We start from the raw sequence: 18,366 nt of genomic DNA on the forward strand, positions 1-18,366 counted from the left end.
TTTTAGGACCTCTAGGTTATATAAAAACTAAGCTATTACTATATTCTTAGAGTAGTATATATTATATTATAGTATTTAGAATATACTATTTATAGGAGGTATAGTATAGGGTATTCTATATACTCTTTTAATAGCTACTAGTAAACTAGGGTATTTTAACTTCTATAAAGAAGTTAACCTAGAGGTCCTTCTCTAGTTATATAGCCTTTTAGTCCTTCTCTAATTATATAGAGGTATCTATCCCCTACTTCTACTTCTTCTTCTTAGTATAGGTGCTTAGGTTAGTATTAGTATCCTTATTTTATAGGACTAAGCTAGGTTACTAGTTACTCTCTAGGGTGTTAGGAAGCTTAGTATAGCTATTCTTATTATTAATTATAGTATTATTAATAGTAGTATTATCTTAATATATATTAAGGTGGGTCCTATATATAGTAATAGTTTATTAGTTCTATAGTAGCTTTAGGGGGTGGGCATTATCTTTATTAGTTAGATCTAGTAGATTAATATTATTTAGGTAGTCTATAATTTAAGTAGAGCAGTAGGAGGTAGTAGAGCTAGTTTAATTAATAAAACTAGTTTAATTAGTTAAGGCCTTCTTTTTTATGGAGGTAGATAAGGCCTTAGGGTATAGTACTAATAAGGTAAATAAGATATTATTAATATTCTAGTCTAATAATAATATTAGGGATAATATTATAGTGGGCACCTATCTATAGGGTAGCTATTTATAGAATAGCTCTAATCTTACTTTCTTAGACCCCTTAGATAATCTAGTAGCTATTTTTATTATAGTAGATCCCTTAGTACCCTTAGGTCCCTCTATTTATATTAGGGAGCCCTTTACTAAGGTATCTATATCTATAGGGATAGATATTAAGGTAGAGATGCTTAATATAGTAATAGAATCTAAGCTATTACTCTTAGAGTCCCTTTAGAAGTCTTATAGATATAGTAAAATATAGTAATATTACTAGTAGTAATAGAATACTACCTATATCTTATCTACCTCCTCTATATACTTCTTATACCCTTTAGACTAGGTAGTATATATATCCCTATAGTTAGTGCACTTTTATAGCTCTTAGCTAGTAATAGCCTACTATAGTAGGTAGTTATAGATCTTATAGCTACCTATGTAGAGGCTATAAATAGTTTTATTAGAATAGATATTTCCTATATAGCTATATTACTGATAGTTAAAATACTAGTAGATATAAGTAGACTAGTTATATAAAACTATAGTTAAAATAGTAGAATCCTAGATAGTTCCCTTATTAATAGCTTTATTATTAGCCTAGGGGGTAGAGAACTTAATTACTAAAGTAGAAGATTTCTTATTAGTAGGTTAATTTATAAGTTAGGTAATATAGATAATTTTTACTAAGTTACCCTATATAAAGTAGTTTATAGTAAGTAGCTAGTTAGCTACTTACTTAACTTCCCTAGGGTCTATTAGATTACTAATTAATTTAATCTAGATATTATAAACCACTATACCCTATATTAGCAGGTAAATAATAGCTCCCTAGTAGAATAATTTAGCCTAGCTAGAGTAGTAGTATATAATCTTAGCCTACTAGATAGTCTATAGGCTAAGGCTTAAGTTACCTAACTTAAGCTAGTAGATAGCTATAAACTTAATAGATATAAGGATAGCTACTATAGCCTTCTTTAAGGCCTTTATATAGGCCTTCTTAGCCCTATTCTTTATCTCTATAGCTTTTAGGTGCTAGAATATACTTACTACTCCTATATCTAGTAGTTTAATAATAATCTTATAGTCCTTACTTAATTCTAAGAGGGTGGCCCTAGGGCTACTTAATAAATTATAGGAGGAGATTATATAACTTAGGGGCAGCGCCCCTATAGTAGTAGCTATATATAAGTAAATCTTAGTAGATATAGGGATAGATTAAGTAGTTAAGATATACTAGGTAGAGGTGGTATTCTTCTTAATATTAAGAGTAATCTTATAGAGATTAGTAACTACCTTCCTCTAGTTATTACCTAGGGGGTTTTTAAGGATCTCCTTAATAATAGTATGTATGTTAGTAATTAGCTTAATAAGAGGCTTTAGGATTCCTTAATTATAAATCTTTAGATAGTTTAAATAGATGCTTATATCATAGTGAAGATCTAGGATATAATTATATAGAGTTTTCTATAGCCCCTTTTTACTACTATAGGAAGCTATCAGGGGTAGCTACCTAGGCTTTAATAATAATATAGTAATTAAGACCCTATAAAATTAGGATCATTTGATAGCTGCCAATGTTATGAGAAACTAGGCAAATTTTAGGGTTGAAAGATATTGATTTAGGTGAGAAATTTCAAAAATTTGTTCTGCATTGAAGTTGTTTTTTTTTTTGAGTTCCCTACCCCAGGCCTGATTTGGGTTTGGTGAAAACTGTCAGTTTTGATTTCTGCGGTTTTTGCGGATTAGGTGAAACCGCCCAATCTATTTTAGATAGAAATCACTAATTTCTAGTATTTTACTAATAATTTTGATATCACTAGATAGCCCCTGATCCAGGCTATCTAGTGATATAAATATTAATTTAAAATACCTAGTGGTTACTGAGATATAGAGGAATAATCATTTTCATCATGGGGTGATATAAAAGTGGTGTAGATATATATATATATATAACTAATAGTTAATAACTACTATAGTTTAAAAATAATTTTTTAACCACCCCCCATTCAGCCCTATAGATATTAAATTAAAATTTTAGATATAGATTAGTATAATGATAATTATGATATATTTTATATAAAAATAATAATTTTTGATTAGCATAGTGATATTATAATAGATAATATAGCATTTAATGAGGCATTAAAATTTAAAAACTATTAAAATTTACTAAGGGGTAGCAGTTTAACCAACTTAAAATTAAACTAAATCTAACCATGGTTAGTTAGTAGGGGCCTAGCTAGGCCTAGCTAGGCCTAGTAGCAGGTTTTTACAGTGAAACCGCCACTAACCTAGATTAGATCTAGGTTGGCTGTGGGTTCTAAAATTTAAACTTAAAATTATAGTAGTTCAGTGCTAACTAGTTTTAAACTTACCTGAACTCACACCAAATGCAACTCTATCCCTAATATTAATCTAAGAATAATCTTATTATAGTTAACTAAGGAAGGCCCTGATTCCTTCTTAACTTTATTAAGAGTTCCTCTTCCTCTAGTAACTATGGCTTCTCTTTTCTAGAATTCTTATAGTGCATTAAATAATTATTTTAAGTTTTAGGGTTAGCCCTCTAATTCTAGATCTAGTAGTGGGCTAACTATATATTTCCTTTCTTAACTATATATACTTTTAATAAGGTATAGGGAGTACCTTTAGTATATAATTCCTAATAATAGATAAGATAAGAAGGGAGGAAGAATCCCTTCCTATCCCTAATCTCTAGGGACTCCTATAGAACTAAGGTATTAGGATAGGATTCCCATAACTAAGGGTAAAATAGGAGGGGAACTAGCAGTGGGAATCCCTATTCCCATCCCTTCCCTTCCTAACGGCCAGCCTATATATATCTTTACTAAAAGAGAAGATAAAGCCCTAAGAGATAGACTAGGTAAGAATATAATAGGAGATAGGCTTAAGCTAGATAAGTTAGGTATAACTAGAGGGGGAGAGAATAATAGTAGTAGTACTATAGTATAAGATATTATAGTAGTAAGTAATAGGCTATTTAGAGACTTTAGAGGGGGGCTTTTACTAGTAGAATAAGAAGAAACTTTCTCTAAAGAGGACTAGCTAGATAATAATAACTTAATATAGGAGACCCATCTATGCATATTAGATATAATAATTAATTTATTAGAAGAGGACTTACTTAGTTAGTAACTATAATAAGATAGTATTAAGCTAGAAATTTAAGAGAAACACTTATAGAAGAAGTAAAAGAAGGAGAATTACCTATCTATAAATACTTAGAGATATAAGTATTAAAGATAAAAGTCTAAATATATTTAAGAGGTATTTCTACTATCTATTAATAATATTTATATATTATTTATCTAGTAAGAATCTACTAAGGTAGAAAGATAAATATAAAATAAGAATATAAAATAATAATTTTATAACTTTTAGATAAAATATATATAAAGAGTAGAAATTAAATAGTATTTAAGCTAATAGTAGAGTAATACTATAATTAAGTAATATCTCTTTACTAGTATTTAGCTTTATTAAGCCTTACTAGGGCCTTATTAATATAATTAATAGATAATAAAGTTAAATAAGTCTAGGAGAAGGTGAAATTAAATCTTAATAATTTTAGATATCTCTACTATACTTAGAGTTGCATTTGGTGCGAGTTCGGGTAAGTTTAAAACCAGTTGGCACTAAACCACTGTAATTTCAAGTTTAAATTTTAGAACCTGCAGCCAACCCAGATCTAATCCAGGTTAGTGGTGGTTTCACTGTAAAAACCCGCCACTAGGCCTAGCTAGGCCTAGCTAGGCCCCTACTAACTAACCATGGTTAGATTTAGTTTGATTTTGAGTTAATTAAACTGCTACCCCTTGGTAAATTTTAATGGTTTTTGAATTTTAATACCTCATTGAATGCCATATTATCTATCATAATATCACTATGCTAATTAAAAATTATCATTTTTATATGAAATATATTATAATTATCATTATACTAATCTATATCTAAAATTTTAATTCAATATCTATAGGGCTGAATGGGGGGTAGTTAAAAATAATTATTTAACTATGGTGGTTATTAACTATTAGTTGCATATATATATATCCACACCACTTTCATACCACCCTATGATGAAAATGATTATTCCTCTATATCTCAGCAACCACTAGGTATTTTAAATTAATATTTATATCATTAGATAGCCTAGATCAGGGGCTATCTAATGATATTAAAAATATTAGAAGATCCCTAGAAATAACTGATATCTAGGTAAAACAGATTAGGCAGTTTCACCTAATCTGTAAAAACTGCAAAAACTATAACTAATGGTTTCCCCTAACAGATTCAATTCAGTGCTAAGAGAAATTAAAACCAGTGCAGTTCCCTAGGCTAGGCACTGAACCTGAACCACTCTGGGTTTGGTGAGGTTTGGGTTTGATTTTTGCGGTTCGGTTATGCAACTCTAACTATACTATTATAATAATTAATAGGAAACTAACTAATTACTAGCCTCTTGGTAGCTAATAGTTTATTATTTAATAAAATATCTATTAAAACTTAGTTAAGAGGCATAGTTAAATACCTTATATAAAGGTCTTTAATAATTATAGAATAATAGTAGTATAATAGTATTATCTATTAATATATATTTTAGGCCTAGCATGGTTCAGGATAAACCTTTCTAAAAGAGGGGAGTAATTATTATATACTAAAATACTAGTAACCCTCTATTACTAAGCTAAGGTTTACTTAGAATATTATTTATCTAAATACTAAATATATAGAGTAGAAATAGGAGAATCTAAACAGCTTAGTAGAAACTAAGTGATTTATTCTGATTATTTAAATATATATATTTCTACTAGTAAACCTATATATAATAAAAACCCTGTAGTTATACTAGCATCTTATAGCCCAGATAATAGCCTCATGTCTCTGGGAAATCCCTAAGCTAATTACCTCCAAGCGGCTTACAAGGGCCTACTAAATACTTATATTTACTAAGCCCTTATAATCTACCTTAGGCACTAATAAACTCTTATCTAACCTAGACAGTAGTAGGTATATAACCTTACTTATTATTTATATACCCCTTTTTATGTTTGGCTGCTGCAGCCCTAGTTAGAAACTCTTTAATAATTTCTTACCATCTGAATCTAGGTTATAGATTCATAAGGCTTCTAGCCTGTGATATATTGTTACAACACTAATGCAGTTAGGCAGATGTGACAGGCAGAACTAAAGGGAGAATGATAGCTAGTCATCCTAAGGAGGACTAAAACCTCAGTAGTGTCTAATAGGAAGATATAATATGTTATATAAAATATAGCCAGGCTATGATTAGGTTAGAGATAGGCTATGATCAGATTAGACTAAGGATATAATCTAGATAGATTAGTAATATAAAATATTATAGCACTACTATAATAGGGGGAACTATATAAGGATACTTATTACTATTATATCTAGTACTCTTAGTTTAGTTCTTTATATTTAATATAAGTTAATTACTTAAGTATAAGTTCACTAGTCTAATTTATTAGATACTATTTTACTATTAAGGATATATCCTTAATAGGCCTTACTTCTATCTCTACTATTATTATTCTTATTATTCTTAATCTTAAATAAGATTATTATATCTTTAGATTATATTAGATCCTAGTTAGATTATTATATTATATATTACTATATACCTAGGTTAGTATATAGCAGGCTACTATAGAGGGTAGGCCTTAGGTAAGTATTAGATATAGTCTAGGGAGTATATCACCCTATTCCTAAAGTAGTTAACTAGTAGAGAATAGTAGAGATAGATCCTAGGGTGTAATATATTAAATATTATATAGTATAAATTACTTTAGAAAGTTTAATTAACTCTTAATATTAAATATTATAGTAAATAATATACTATAAACCTCTACTAGCTTAAATATTAGATAGATAGGAACTCTATAGTAGTAAGTAGCTATATAATCTTAGATTATAATAGAAAGTCTAATAGATAGAATTAAATAGCTTTAGGAGTATATTCTTTAGTTAGAATAATAGAATAAAACTTTAAATAGTTAACTAATAGTTAAATCTATTAAGATTAGACTACTAGAACTATTTAATAGAAGTTAATCTAAGTTATAAGTATTTCTTATATAGTTAGATATATATATCTAGATAAACTAAGAGAAACTTATTAATAAAGTAGATAAGGTCTTATTTATTATAACTTATCTAACTAGACTAGTATTTAATTAGTTTAAAYCTTTTATTAGGGATTATYAGGARTAYACTAATAATAACTARRCTAATAAAATAGATAAAATATTTACTAGTTATAATATATTTAAGAAATAGTTAGAGAATACTTTTAGTAATATTAATAAAGAGTATAATACTAAGAGATAGCTATAGTAGCTTAAATAGATAGGATCTATAGGGGAATATATATTATAATTCTAATAAATTATATCCTATTTAAATTAGGATAAAGATATAAATATTATATAATTTAAAGAAGGCTTAAAACTAGATATCTAAGAAAAGTTAATCTAGATAGAATAACTAGATAAGCTTAGTAGAATAATTAAATAAGTAGTTAAGATTAATAATAAGTTATAAGATTTTTATATATATAGGAAGAAATAAAATAATTAGAATATCTTTAGTAGCAGGTATACTATAAATTATTAACTAAATAATAGAAGGCTAGCTTAGCTATAGAGCTAAGGGTATATAGATCCTTATAGGCTATATCTAATAGAATTAGATATAATATAATTAGCACTTTCTAAGAAGGAAAGAGAATAGTAATAATATAATAAGTTATATTTCTAGTATAGGAAACTAGGATATATATTAAAAGACTATAGATAATAACCTAGGTAGGGTTAGTAAGATAAAATAAAATAGCTTAGGGTAATAGTAGAATTCTATACTATTAGAGAAGCTTATAATATAACTAGTACTATTATAGTTAAAAAAAAGAGTAATAAGTAGCTAAGAAAATTATATAAAAAATATATAACTCTTAATAATAATAAAATTAAGTAGGAGCTTTAAGAGGAAGACTCTATTAAGTATAGAAGTATATAAAGTAATTAGCTTATTAAAAATCCTAGTATACTTATAGCTACTAATTAAGATTTATTAACTAGTAATAAATATAGTCCTATTAAGTAGGAAAATATTATACCTAAAGAAGCTATTTATAGGTTAATAATACTTACTAAAGATTAGATTATTAGTTCTAATAAAGAAAAGACTAATTATAAAGAGCTAGATTAAGTAGATTTTCCTATAATAGATTAGACTATAATTAATTAACCTATTAATCTACTTAATAAAGAGTATAGAACTTAGTAGGTAAGCCTTAATCCTAATAAGGAGTAGTCCTATAGGATTCCTAAGATACCTTAAGATAACCCCCTAAAAGATAATAATAAAGTAGATTAATATACCATATAGCTATAATAGCTAGATAAGAAGTAGTTAGTAGAACTATAAGTATACTAGCTAAATATGCAGATCCTTAAGAAAGTTAAATAAGGAATAAAAGGATATATCTACTAGAATCTAGAATACTAGACCTAAGTAGAGTCATGGGATGAGCATATATCTAGATATAACAGACACCCTCTATAGTGTTAAAGATGCGGACACTGGTTGAATGAATATTTCCACAAACTCAGAGTAGGATTCTCTGACGTGGCCATAAGAGCATGGCTATAGGCCATTTCAGTAGAGTGAGGAACCTTAGTCATAGCCTAAGCACTCTCTGCTTCATATTCTTTTTATTTAAATTTAACATGCTCATGTTTAAGATATTTAAGCTCTTCTTTTTTATAGTATTCTAATTCTTCTAACTTAGTAACCTCCTTATATTTATAAGTAATAAAGTCACTAGTATAACTATAGAGCAGAGCCTCTTAATATTTAAGATGCATTACCTTTATAAGAGTAGCATAATACTCTTTAGTAATAGTCTACTATAGTTTAACTAAATAATACTACTTATTATTAGAAAAAGATAGTTTTAATATTATATACTTTAAATTCCTAGCACAAATATACTTGTTATAATAATTAGAGTTATTAGATTTAAAATAGATTTTATAAAGATATATATAATAATTATAAGGGAAAAGGGAATAATACCCTTCCTCTTTAATATACTAATATAGATAATTCTTCTTAATAGATGCCCTAGAAGATATGGTTAGTAATAAAGGAATAAAAGTATAATGAAAAGAAAAGACACCTACTAGGAGGAATTTCTAGCCTTATAAAGTGTTTTAAGGATGAAATGCTAGGAGAGGGGGGGGTAATGTTATAATACTAATATAGTTAGGTAGATATGATAGGCAGAACTAAAGGGAGAATGATAGCTAGTCACCCTAAGGAGGACTAAAACCTTAGTAGTGTCTAATAGGAAGATGTAATATATTATATAAAATATAGCTAGGCTATAATTAGATTAGAGATGGCTATAATTAGATTAGACTAAGGATATAATCTAGATAGATTAGTAATATAAAATATCATAGCACTGCTATAATAGGGGGAACTATATAAGGATACTTATTACTATTATATCTAGTACTCTTAGTTTAGTTCTTTATATTTAATATAAGTTAATTACTTAAGTATAAGTTCACTAGTCTAATTTATTAGATACTATTTTACTATTAAGGATATATCCTTAATAGGCCTTACTTCTATCTCTACTATTATTATTCTTATTATTCTTAATCTTAAATAAGATTATTATACCTTTAGATTATATTAGATCCTAGTTAGATCATTACATCACATATTACTATATACCTAGGTTAGTATATAGCAGGCTACCACAGAGGGTAGGCCTTAGGTAAGTATTAGATATAGTCCAGGGACTATATCACCCCATTCCTAAAGTAGTTAACTAGTAGAGAACAGCAGAGATAGATCCCAGGGTATGACACATATATAGGTATTAAGGAATTTAAGGTATAGATTATTTATATTAATAATAATAGAAAAATTTATTAAGAAAGAGAATTAAGTATAGGCTAGAGCTAAATCTATTAAGTAGGAATTTATAGTATTATATACTTATAGTTAGAATCCTATTATAGAATATCTTATATATACTATTCTAATAAAGGTTTATGCTATTATTAATAATAAGACTATTCTATATAAACTATAGGATAAAATTATAAAGGGAGTTATTTTAATTAATAATATCTTACCTATTTAAGGTAAGAATATAACTCTATATAAAATATACTTTAGTAAATATCTAGATATTAGCTCTCTATAGATTTTAAATTTAGTTAGATATCTTATTATTATTAATAAGATTAAATCTAAGCAGGGTATTATAAAGATTAATCTATATACTATTTATTACTATCTAGTTAGCTATACTAGCCTAGGTAAGTAATATATTATTTAGATACTAATAACTAATAAAGTTAAATATACCTATAATATTATTTTTAAAGAAGGAAGTAATCTAGATCTTTATAGAGATCTAGATAATAATTATAGAAAATTTATTAATCTACTAGCTATTCTACCTGCTAACTATAATCTAAATAAGGTTATTAGTAATAATAATTCTAAATAAGATATTATTAAAGGCTAAGATCTAATTATATCTAATCTACCTAGACTAGAGGACAGCATCCCTATACTATAAATATATATAGAGGTAGGTCCTAGTATTACTAAGGATATTAACTTCCTATACTAATAAGCCTTTTTTTTTTCTATAAAGTAATTAACTCTCCTAAAGTAGATAATTAGTAGAATATTATAAAAATTAAAGTAGATAATCTTATTAAGTAAGGTATCTAGGTACTTAAGGCCCTATCTTCTAGCTATAAGGTTATTAAGAGGTATTAGATCTATAAGATTAAGATTAGTACTAATAATAAGATTATCTAATTTAAGATAAGATAGATTACTAAAGACTATATCTAAATACCTAGAGTAGACTTTAACTAGATATTTTCTTCTACTATAAAGCTAGCTACTATCTACTTATTCTTTATACTTATAGCTATCTTAGGCTATTATTATATTAAGGTAGATATTAAGCTTACTTTTCTATAGGGTAAATTTTTTAATAATATAGTTATCTATATAAAGTAGCTATAAGATTTTAATAATAAGTCTAGCTATATATATAGACTATTACTTTCTTTATATAGATTAAAGTAGTCTATATATATCTAGTATTTTATCTTCTATAGTGGAGTTACTAAGATTAGATTATAGCTATCTAAGATTAATAAATATTTCTTCTTTAATAGTTATAGTATATTTTTTATTTTATATATTAATAATATAGAGATTACTAGACCCTCTAAGTAGATTACTAAGAGGGTGTATAAGGCTATTAGTAAATTATTTAATATTTTATTTATTAGCCTAGCTAGCTATTATCTAGGCATAAAGATAGACCTAGATATTAAAAAAAGATATATTAAGCTATCTTAATATACTTACCTTTAATATTTTATTAATATATCTAATTTATATTTAGTTAAAACTATAGTAATATCTATAGAAGAAGATGCTTAGCTAATTAAATTAAATAAGTCTATTAAATATAATCTTAAACCTAAAAAGAGATGTAGAGTAGGAGTTAGCTTAGTTATATATCTAATATTATATACTAGGCTAGATACTTCCTTTACTATTAGGAAGCTAGCTAGATATACTATAAATTCTAATAAATTATATTTTAAATATCTTATTTATCTTATTAGATTCTTCTATTAGACCCTAAATATTAGAATTATCTATAAGCTTTATAATATAAGAGATCTTATAAGTAAGCTAGATATAGTTATTAGCTATATTAATATAAATTATATAGGATATATTAATATATATTATTTAATTACTATATATATCTTTATATTTAGTAATAGACCTATCTTATAGGCTTCTAAGCTATAATTAGTTATCTTTTTATCTATATATAAGATAGAATATACTATTATTATTTATATTATAAAGAAAGCTATCTAGCTTATCTATCTTCTAAAAGATATTAGCTTTAATAATATATACTCTATATAAATTAATACTAATAGCTAGCCTACTATAGATCTAGCCTATAATACTTAATTCTATGTATATAGTAAGTATATTAATATTAATTATTATTAGATTAAAAATATAATAGTTAAGAATTAGGTCTTCTTATAATATCTTTTAATAGATAAGATAATTATAGATCTTATAATAAAGCTACTTAGTTATCTAAAGTTTAATTAATTATTTAAGATACTAGGCTTAGCCTAGTAGAGTACTATAAATAATAGATCTTAATACTATAATTATAGATTAACTACCTAATTAGGAAGTAGCTATAATCTTATTAATTAAATCTAGGGGTATATAGCTATACTTAGTATAGTAGAGATCTAATTATATAATCTCACCTAGTAGATTACTCCTACTATTTATATGATAGTAAACATACTTTTACATAGTAATGAATTAACAAAAAATATCTTCATATTCTGACCCCATTCTGCTTTTTCTACAGAGTTGAAAACAAAGCCACCGTAAGAAGGTGGCTGATCAGTTTGATGGCCCTAGTCCAGGCTGCGTGAGGTAAAGGCAGCCAGCACTCACTTAGATGCCTGACACCTGAGGCCCGGATTATCTGCTATGCTGGAACTCCTGATATAGGGTAAATGATATCACATGACGCTGTCATCAATATGTCACCAGTATACGTCACTGTGAGTCGCGCATCCCCAGGAAGAGATGACTGAGAATGTCCCCTGCCGTTCTCTTTCTCTCCTCTCTTCTCAGTACTCTCTACTTGCTCGTTCGCCGTCGTACGCCTCATCAATCAAGTGATACCCCAACGCAACACCGTCGCAAAGAGCTTCTCACACAGTCACCATGCAGTCCAGATTCAAGGAAAGACTCTCCTACCAGACCAACCCACAAGAACTTGAGAAGTTTATGAAGCAGAGCAATCTCGACCACAGCACCAGGGCTGAGGAGCCCGAAAAGCCTGAGAAGCAGATTTGTCAAGAGCGCACTGCTCTCCACGACGCAGCGGAGTTCGGATATCCTAACTTTGCTCTTACATTCATTGAACATGGGGATGCTATAAATGCTGTAGATGCAAAAGGATGCACTCCCCTCCATATTGCTGTACAAGCAGGACAAGAGGAGATGGTGCGCCTCCTCATACAGAGAGGAGCAGATGTGAATATTAAAGACAACGATGGACTCACCCCCCTACATTTTGCGGTCGTGCTGCGGTCAGTGTCTTTGGCCCGCCTACTTGTGCAGGCTGGGGCAAACCCACGCACTGAGAATGTGCATGGGCATACCCCATTCCTCTTTGCTTACTTGTTTGAGGAGAATGAGATTCTCGAGTGTTTTGCCGAGACAAACCGTCCAAAACTTGAAGCAGTGCCATCCAGCACGCTTCATGGATATCTGGTCAATATGCGCCCTTTTGCCAAAATGAGATCCGTGTTGTGATGAGACAACATGAGGAGATGCAGTCGTCCTGAGACGAAGTCTCCGAGCAGTTGAAACATGTGTTAACCTTGCAGTTATTGTATAGACTTTGCTTTCGTGGATTGGCGAGGAAGACATTTGTTGCTTGTCAACTCGATTTGATACCCTTGATCTGGCTTGTTATTTTTGTGAATATTTGGTCCTGTTGCCTGCCTGTTGAAGGATATTTATGGAGATGGACCTTGCTCAGTTGCTTAAGAGACTTGGCTATTTTGTCCTATGATACCCTTTGAAAGAGCTGATTGATCGTGACCTGTGTCGAAACTATGTTTCATGCCTCAATTCCGGGAATAGCTTTCAATGCCCAAGATTTTACAAGGAATTTGAAGACACATTGCAACCTTCATGGATGTAACCCACCGTTCAATTACTGCTTTAGATAATGAAGCAGTCCTCTTCAAACCATAATAAGGGTATTTTCTCAACTGTACACGTATAGAGTTAATGATCATCCAAGACAGCTTCCAGAATCACTAATTCATTCTGAAGGAAACCGGGATGGTCATGCAGAAGCTTCTCTATTGGGAATGCCAACTCCCGCTTCATCTGCTCATGCTTTTTCTCGCCAGGAAACCAGACATTGGGCAACATCTCGACGAGTGCGTTGCTCCGATTAGATGAACTATTCTCGTCAAAGGAATACGAAGTACTTAGAGGACGGAGGGAAGTCCCCCCGAATCCGATCTCCGCCAGTATCTTCATAGCAGAGTGAAGAAGCAGGCCCTGGTGGGCTGTTCCCGTGTTCTTGCAGCTCAATGGAGTACACACGGTGTTCATCAATTTCTGGACTTCATTATATGGTGCACCCTGGATTAGAATGATCCGCGCATTCGATGAGGACTTGTCAATCACGCGGACGGCTTCTAGCAAGAAATCGCGGAGATCGTCAACATAGTCGAGAATCATGGTTACAATGACGGCATCAAACTGGGCATCTGGGTACGGGAGGTTGTTGAAAGGGGTAGGCAAAGTCTCTACAGACTTATTCCTTGCTGATGCCTTGCCAAGGAAGTCTGCGAGGGTCAGAAGCCAGTATATAGCGAGGAAAAATGCATTCATAGCTCACCTTTCAACCCCTGACCAATATCCAGTATCCTTTGATGGCCCTCCAGCATAGAGGACAGCTTCATCCTCTCATCGTCCTTCAAGAATAGGTGGCCCTGCAGCCGTCTCCAAGCCGACTCGTTGCGCATTGACTTTCCCGGAAGGCATTCAGGCAAAGGATACGGTCCCAGCAACGGATGTGACACCGATTTCCTCCCGACGATCAGATAATGAGTCTCAGAACGCGTATGCTTAGGATCCTTGGATATGTAGTCGAACATTTTCTCCAACTCAATGGCAAAACCAGCTTCGCGGAATAGATTCAACCAAGCCGTCTGGGAAAAGTACAGCTCGAACACCGGCCGCTCCATCCACGTCACTTTAGACCTCGTACAATCCCAGACGGGGTCATGTACGCCTTTTCCTCCCACAAGGGCCGAGGAAGGCGACACACCAAGGACCAGAATCCCATCCCCCTTCAACCACTCAGCGAACCGATACATCATTTTATGAACATCGCTTGGTCGGATCTGATAGAGAGAGTAGATTGCAAACACAGCGTCCATTTTGACCGGAGGAGTGTAGGTTCGCATATCGGCCTTCAAGAATGTCCCTGGAACTTGGCTGGCTGCAATTCTCACCATGTTCTCAGCAACGTCAATGCCGTAGACGGTGTGACCGGCCGATGCGATCGCTGCAGCGACCGGTTTGCCGGTTCCGCAACCCACGTCGAGGACATGGCTGCTGCGTGGAAGCTTGCTCACCACATATTCGGTGACTTCGAGCAGCCCGGGACTATCGGCATAGGCGTCTTCATAACGCTCTCCGAGCGCATTGAAAAGTGTTTCGGCGTCGACTTCCATGGTGGGGATTAATATTGCGCGGTTGGTAATCGCTATGACCGTGGGGTATTTTGAGGTTTGGTACTGGCGGGTGTGTTGACGTGGCACCTGCAAGGATGACTGACCATCTTCTTGTACTCTCTGGCAATGGTTTGGATTTGGACTTGGGGGTTCCAGTCTTCTCCGTATACCGAAGAGCATCGTTGCTTGAAAATCGAGCTTCACCGCTCTTTCCTGGAGGACACCATGTAAGGGTCAGATGAAGGTTTTGGACGATCTTGGGATGGTCATTCCTATCTTGCACTTGTTTTCGACATGTTGCCAGACAGCCAGTCTTGATATAACATAGAACACCTTACGTGGTACAGAACAATCCCACTTCCACAACTGCAACGGCTCTGTCCACAGCAGCTGATATCATAATTGATACTATCCAGTCTAAAAAGATTGAAGCATAAGGAGTCAGAAACTATTGCTGTCTGCATGGCTTCAACTCATTTAAGCCCCTGCAACAGGACTGCATTTCTTCACGACCGCGTCTGCAACATCGCAATCGTCCGACCTTCCATAAGCTCAAATACAGAACATCCACATTCAGCTGAGCTGTAATTCAGTTACGCAGTTCAATGGCGAGAAGAAAGTTGAGGATTGTCGATGGCGTGAAGGTCTTTCCTGAGTATATGGCGACCACGAACTTGATATTTTCATCAATCCCATGGCCGGTCATTGGACAAGACATCAACACTGCCTCTGTGATCTCCGCATAGAAATAGTTGAACACGTCGTTGACCACAGGGGACATTTGACAGTATGACTTAGGATCTGAAGGACGATCTGGTTCGGGAGTTTGTGAAATGGATCCATATCTTGTATGACGTGTAGGGAGAAGATGGTAAAGGTGCTGGATGTCATCGAAGCAGCCTTTTGAAAGACCCATGTAGCTCATTGCCAAGGTAGACCGTCGACTTTCGTCTCAATTTCAGTCTCTCAGGCCTCCAGTCCGAATTCCATCGCTCCCATGATGGCTGCGGGACAGGAGGACAGTAAGTGCCCTCTTAGGTCCCCTTGTGCTCCTGAACTTCATGAGGCAGTATCTGACCCCGGCTAGGTACTGAGATCATGGCACCAAAGCAAGCTCGCGGTCAATCCTCAGCCTGCCGGGGGTCTCGTCAACCTCTTCGAGCGGACGGGTATAGGTCGAAAAACTCTCCCATAATATTACGGTCGCTTCCGGGATGCGTTCACCACAGAAGCAAACGAGTTCACAGCCCGTTGTCTGGATGATATCGAGCCACCGATGAAGCTCGAGGGAGCGGTTTCGGTTGTCAGGACAGGGGCTGCAGTCTCATAACGGGGAAGGAAATGGAATTCGTTGAACAGGGGAGGCGAATTTAATGGATTGGTCAGTTGTGTCAATTTCAGGTACGAGTCTTTTGATAGAGCACACGAATTTGGACCTCTTTTCAAGTTGATATACAGCTAAGCTGTCTTCACCGTAGCATTGGGAAAGCCAAGAAATGACGGCTTCGATGAGTCAAAGGAGTCACAGCTGCTTATTCATTGTTATTATTTATTATTGGTGGGAGGCCGAGGAAGCTCGTATTCGCCCAATTCGATTGCTGCCTGGATTACATCAACGATCTTCTTCATCAAATATGCTGATCTCGACGCGTTCATTAGTATTCCATCTGTATCATCATTTATTTGATATATAGTATACCCTCAATGGATATTCAAGTAAAAGCAAGGGCCAGAACTTCGGCCTTGTCTCCAGAACTTGAGGCTTCAAATAAGGCCGAGTTGCCAGATCGGCGGAAGTTGCAAGCGGGAGAGCAAGGAAAAACCATGACTAATCAGAGACAGAAACGACCACATACCAAGTCTCGCTGGGGTTGCTACAACTGCAGAGCAAGGAGGGTAAAGGTACGTATGATCCACGGATTTCGGGGACGACGTTCACTAACGAGTGCAGTGTCAAGAAACCAAGCCGGCATGCGAGAACTGCATGTATCGAGACATGGAATGTGTCTATCCATCCAAAGTGCGGGAATGGGTTGATGTAGGGAAGCAACAGGCGTCGCGACGAGATGCTTTGGTAGCATCATCACAGAGCGGCAAGCTGGTGTCACCTTCACAAGGACTTGCTGTCAGTCCGTTTAGTGGCGACGACCTGCGATTCTTCCATCATTTCCTCGTCGTTGCGCGCCCGCATCTGCCCTTTGGGAGCGAGGAGACATGGGCGACCGAAGTACCCAAATATGCGCACGAGGTGATTATTGATTATCTTGCCGAGGTCCCATGGGCTTATAGCTGATGCTTGCACGGTAGTATCCCCATCTGATGCACGCGATCCTCGCGCTAGGAGCTACTCACTACTCCCTTGTCTCGCCTAATGGATGGGAATACTCCTCCACGGCGATTATCCACAGAGGCAAGGCATTGAAAGCGTTATCGGCAGCGATAGGAAAAGGCCCAGAATGCACAACAACCGACCTGGACGTCATCCTGGCCACATGCTATGCTCTTGTGTTCCAGGCATACCACATGCAAGACGGCCTAGTCGACTTCGCAGTCATGGTCCGCGGCTGCGGAGTCATCACCAACTGCATCATGGACAGATACAAAACAAGCCAGCTGTTCCATATCCAGACAGAGGAGGAGGCGGCCGAGGTAGCCTCGGCACTCGCCAACGAACCCGTCAGCAGTCCCCTCCTGATCGACAGCCTTCTCGCGGCAATAGATAGATTACAACCTCTCTTTCAAAGCACCATACATCACTGCTTCTTTCGAGCGATACGGGAGACGCTTGCCGCCCTCGCAGTCTCCGACCGGACAGCATTTGTCAACCTCACCAGGATCTATGCCGTGTGGTACGAAGCCGAGAATCGGGAGTTTCTAATGTTCATCGCGCCTGCGAACCACGTTTCGCGAGCTTTGTTCATGTATTTCCTTGTCGTCGAGCGCATTATGCAGCCGGTTTATATCAGGCTGCGCCAGCTGAGCGGCACCACGTTCCTAGCAGCAGACTCGGTCGTACATCAGTGGGCCGATGCCATATACCGCGAGCTACCGTCTTCGTTACGGGTGTTGATAGAGTTACCGATGCAAATCATAGCTGCAGATGGGAATACTACGAGAAGCAGTCGCGGGACGCGATCTGATGGTGCAATTCCCAATCTGCATGGCCAGTTCTTTGACTTGGAGACGACCGCGTGGTTAGGGTGCCCAGAGCCCGGAGGGGTTCGGGTAATAGAATGAACTCCTTGATGCAAT

The 18,366-nt window shown here is 34.1% G+C and overlaps 3 protein-coding genes across 3 annotated transcripts; 2 read left to right on the forward strand and 1 right to left on the reverse strand.

Moving 5' to 3' along the window:
- Window positions 1–12,574: 12,574 nt before the first annotated feature.
- On the forward strand, window positions 12,575–13,168 carry Aspvir_009554 (ankyrin repeat domain-containing protein; the record flags this gene model as incomplete). Its single annotated transcript, XM_043272695.1, has 1 exon — window positions 12,575–13,168. The coding sequence occupies one exon, from the start codon at window positions 12,575–12,577 to the stop codon at window positions 13,166–13,168; it is 594 nt and encodes a 197-aa protein (XP_043128630.1).
- Window positions 13,169–13,648: 480 nt separating this feature from the next.
- On the reverse strand, window positions 13,649–15,114 carry Aspvir_009555 (uncharacterized protein; the record flags this gene model as incomplete). The annotated part of the gene is made up of 2 exons (XM_043272696.1): window positions 13,649–14,220; window positions 14,274–15,114. The coding sequence occupies 2 exons, from the start codon at window positions 15,112–15,114 to the stop codon at window positions 13,649–13,651; spliced, it is 1,413 nt and encodes a 470-aa protein (XP_043128631.1).
- Window positions 15,115–16,818: 1,704 nt separating this feature from the next.
- Aspvir_009556 (Zn(II)2Cys6 transcription factor) lies at window positions 16,819–18,351 on the forward strand (the record flags this gene model as incomplete). Its single annotated transcript, XM_043272697.1, has 3 exons — window positions 16,819–17,016; window positions 17,066–17,362; window positions 17,422–18,351. 3 exons carry the CDS (start codon window positions 16,819–16,821, stop codon window positions 18,349–18,351), a joined length of 1,425 nt encoding a protein of 474 aa, XP_043128632.1.
- Between the last annotated feature and the right edge of the window lie 15 nt (window positions 18,352–18,366).

The sequence above is a fragment of the Aspergillus viridinutans genome, assembly GCF_018404265.1.
Source record: "Aspergillus viridinutans IFM 47045 DNA, scaffold_8, whole genome shotgun sequence".
NCBI lineage: Eukaryota > Fungi > Ascomycota > Eurotiomycetes > Eurotiales > Aspergillaceae > Aspergillus > Aspergillus viridinutans.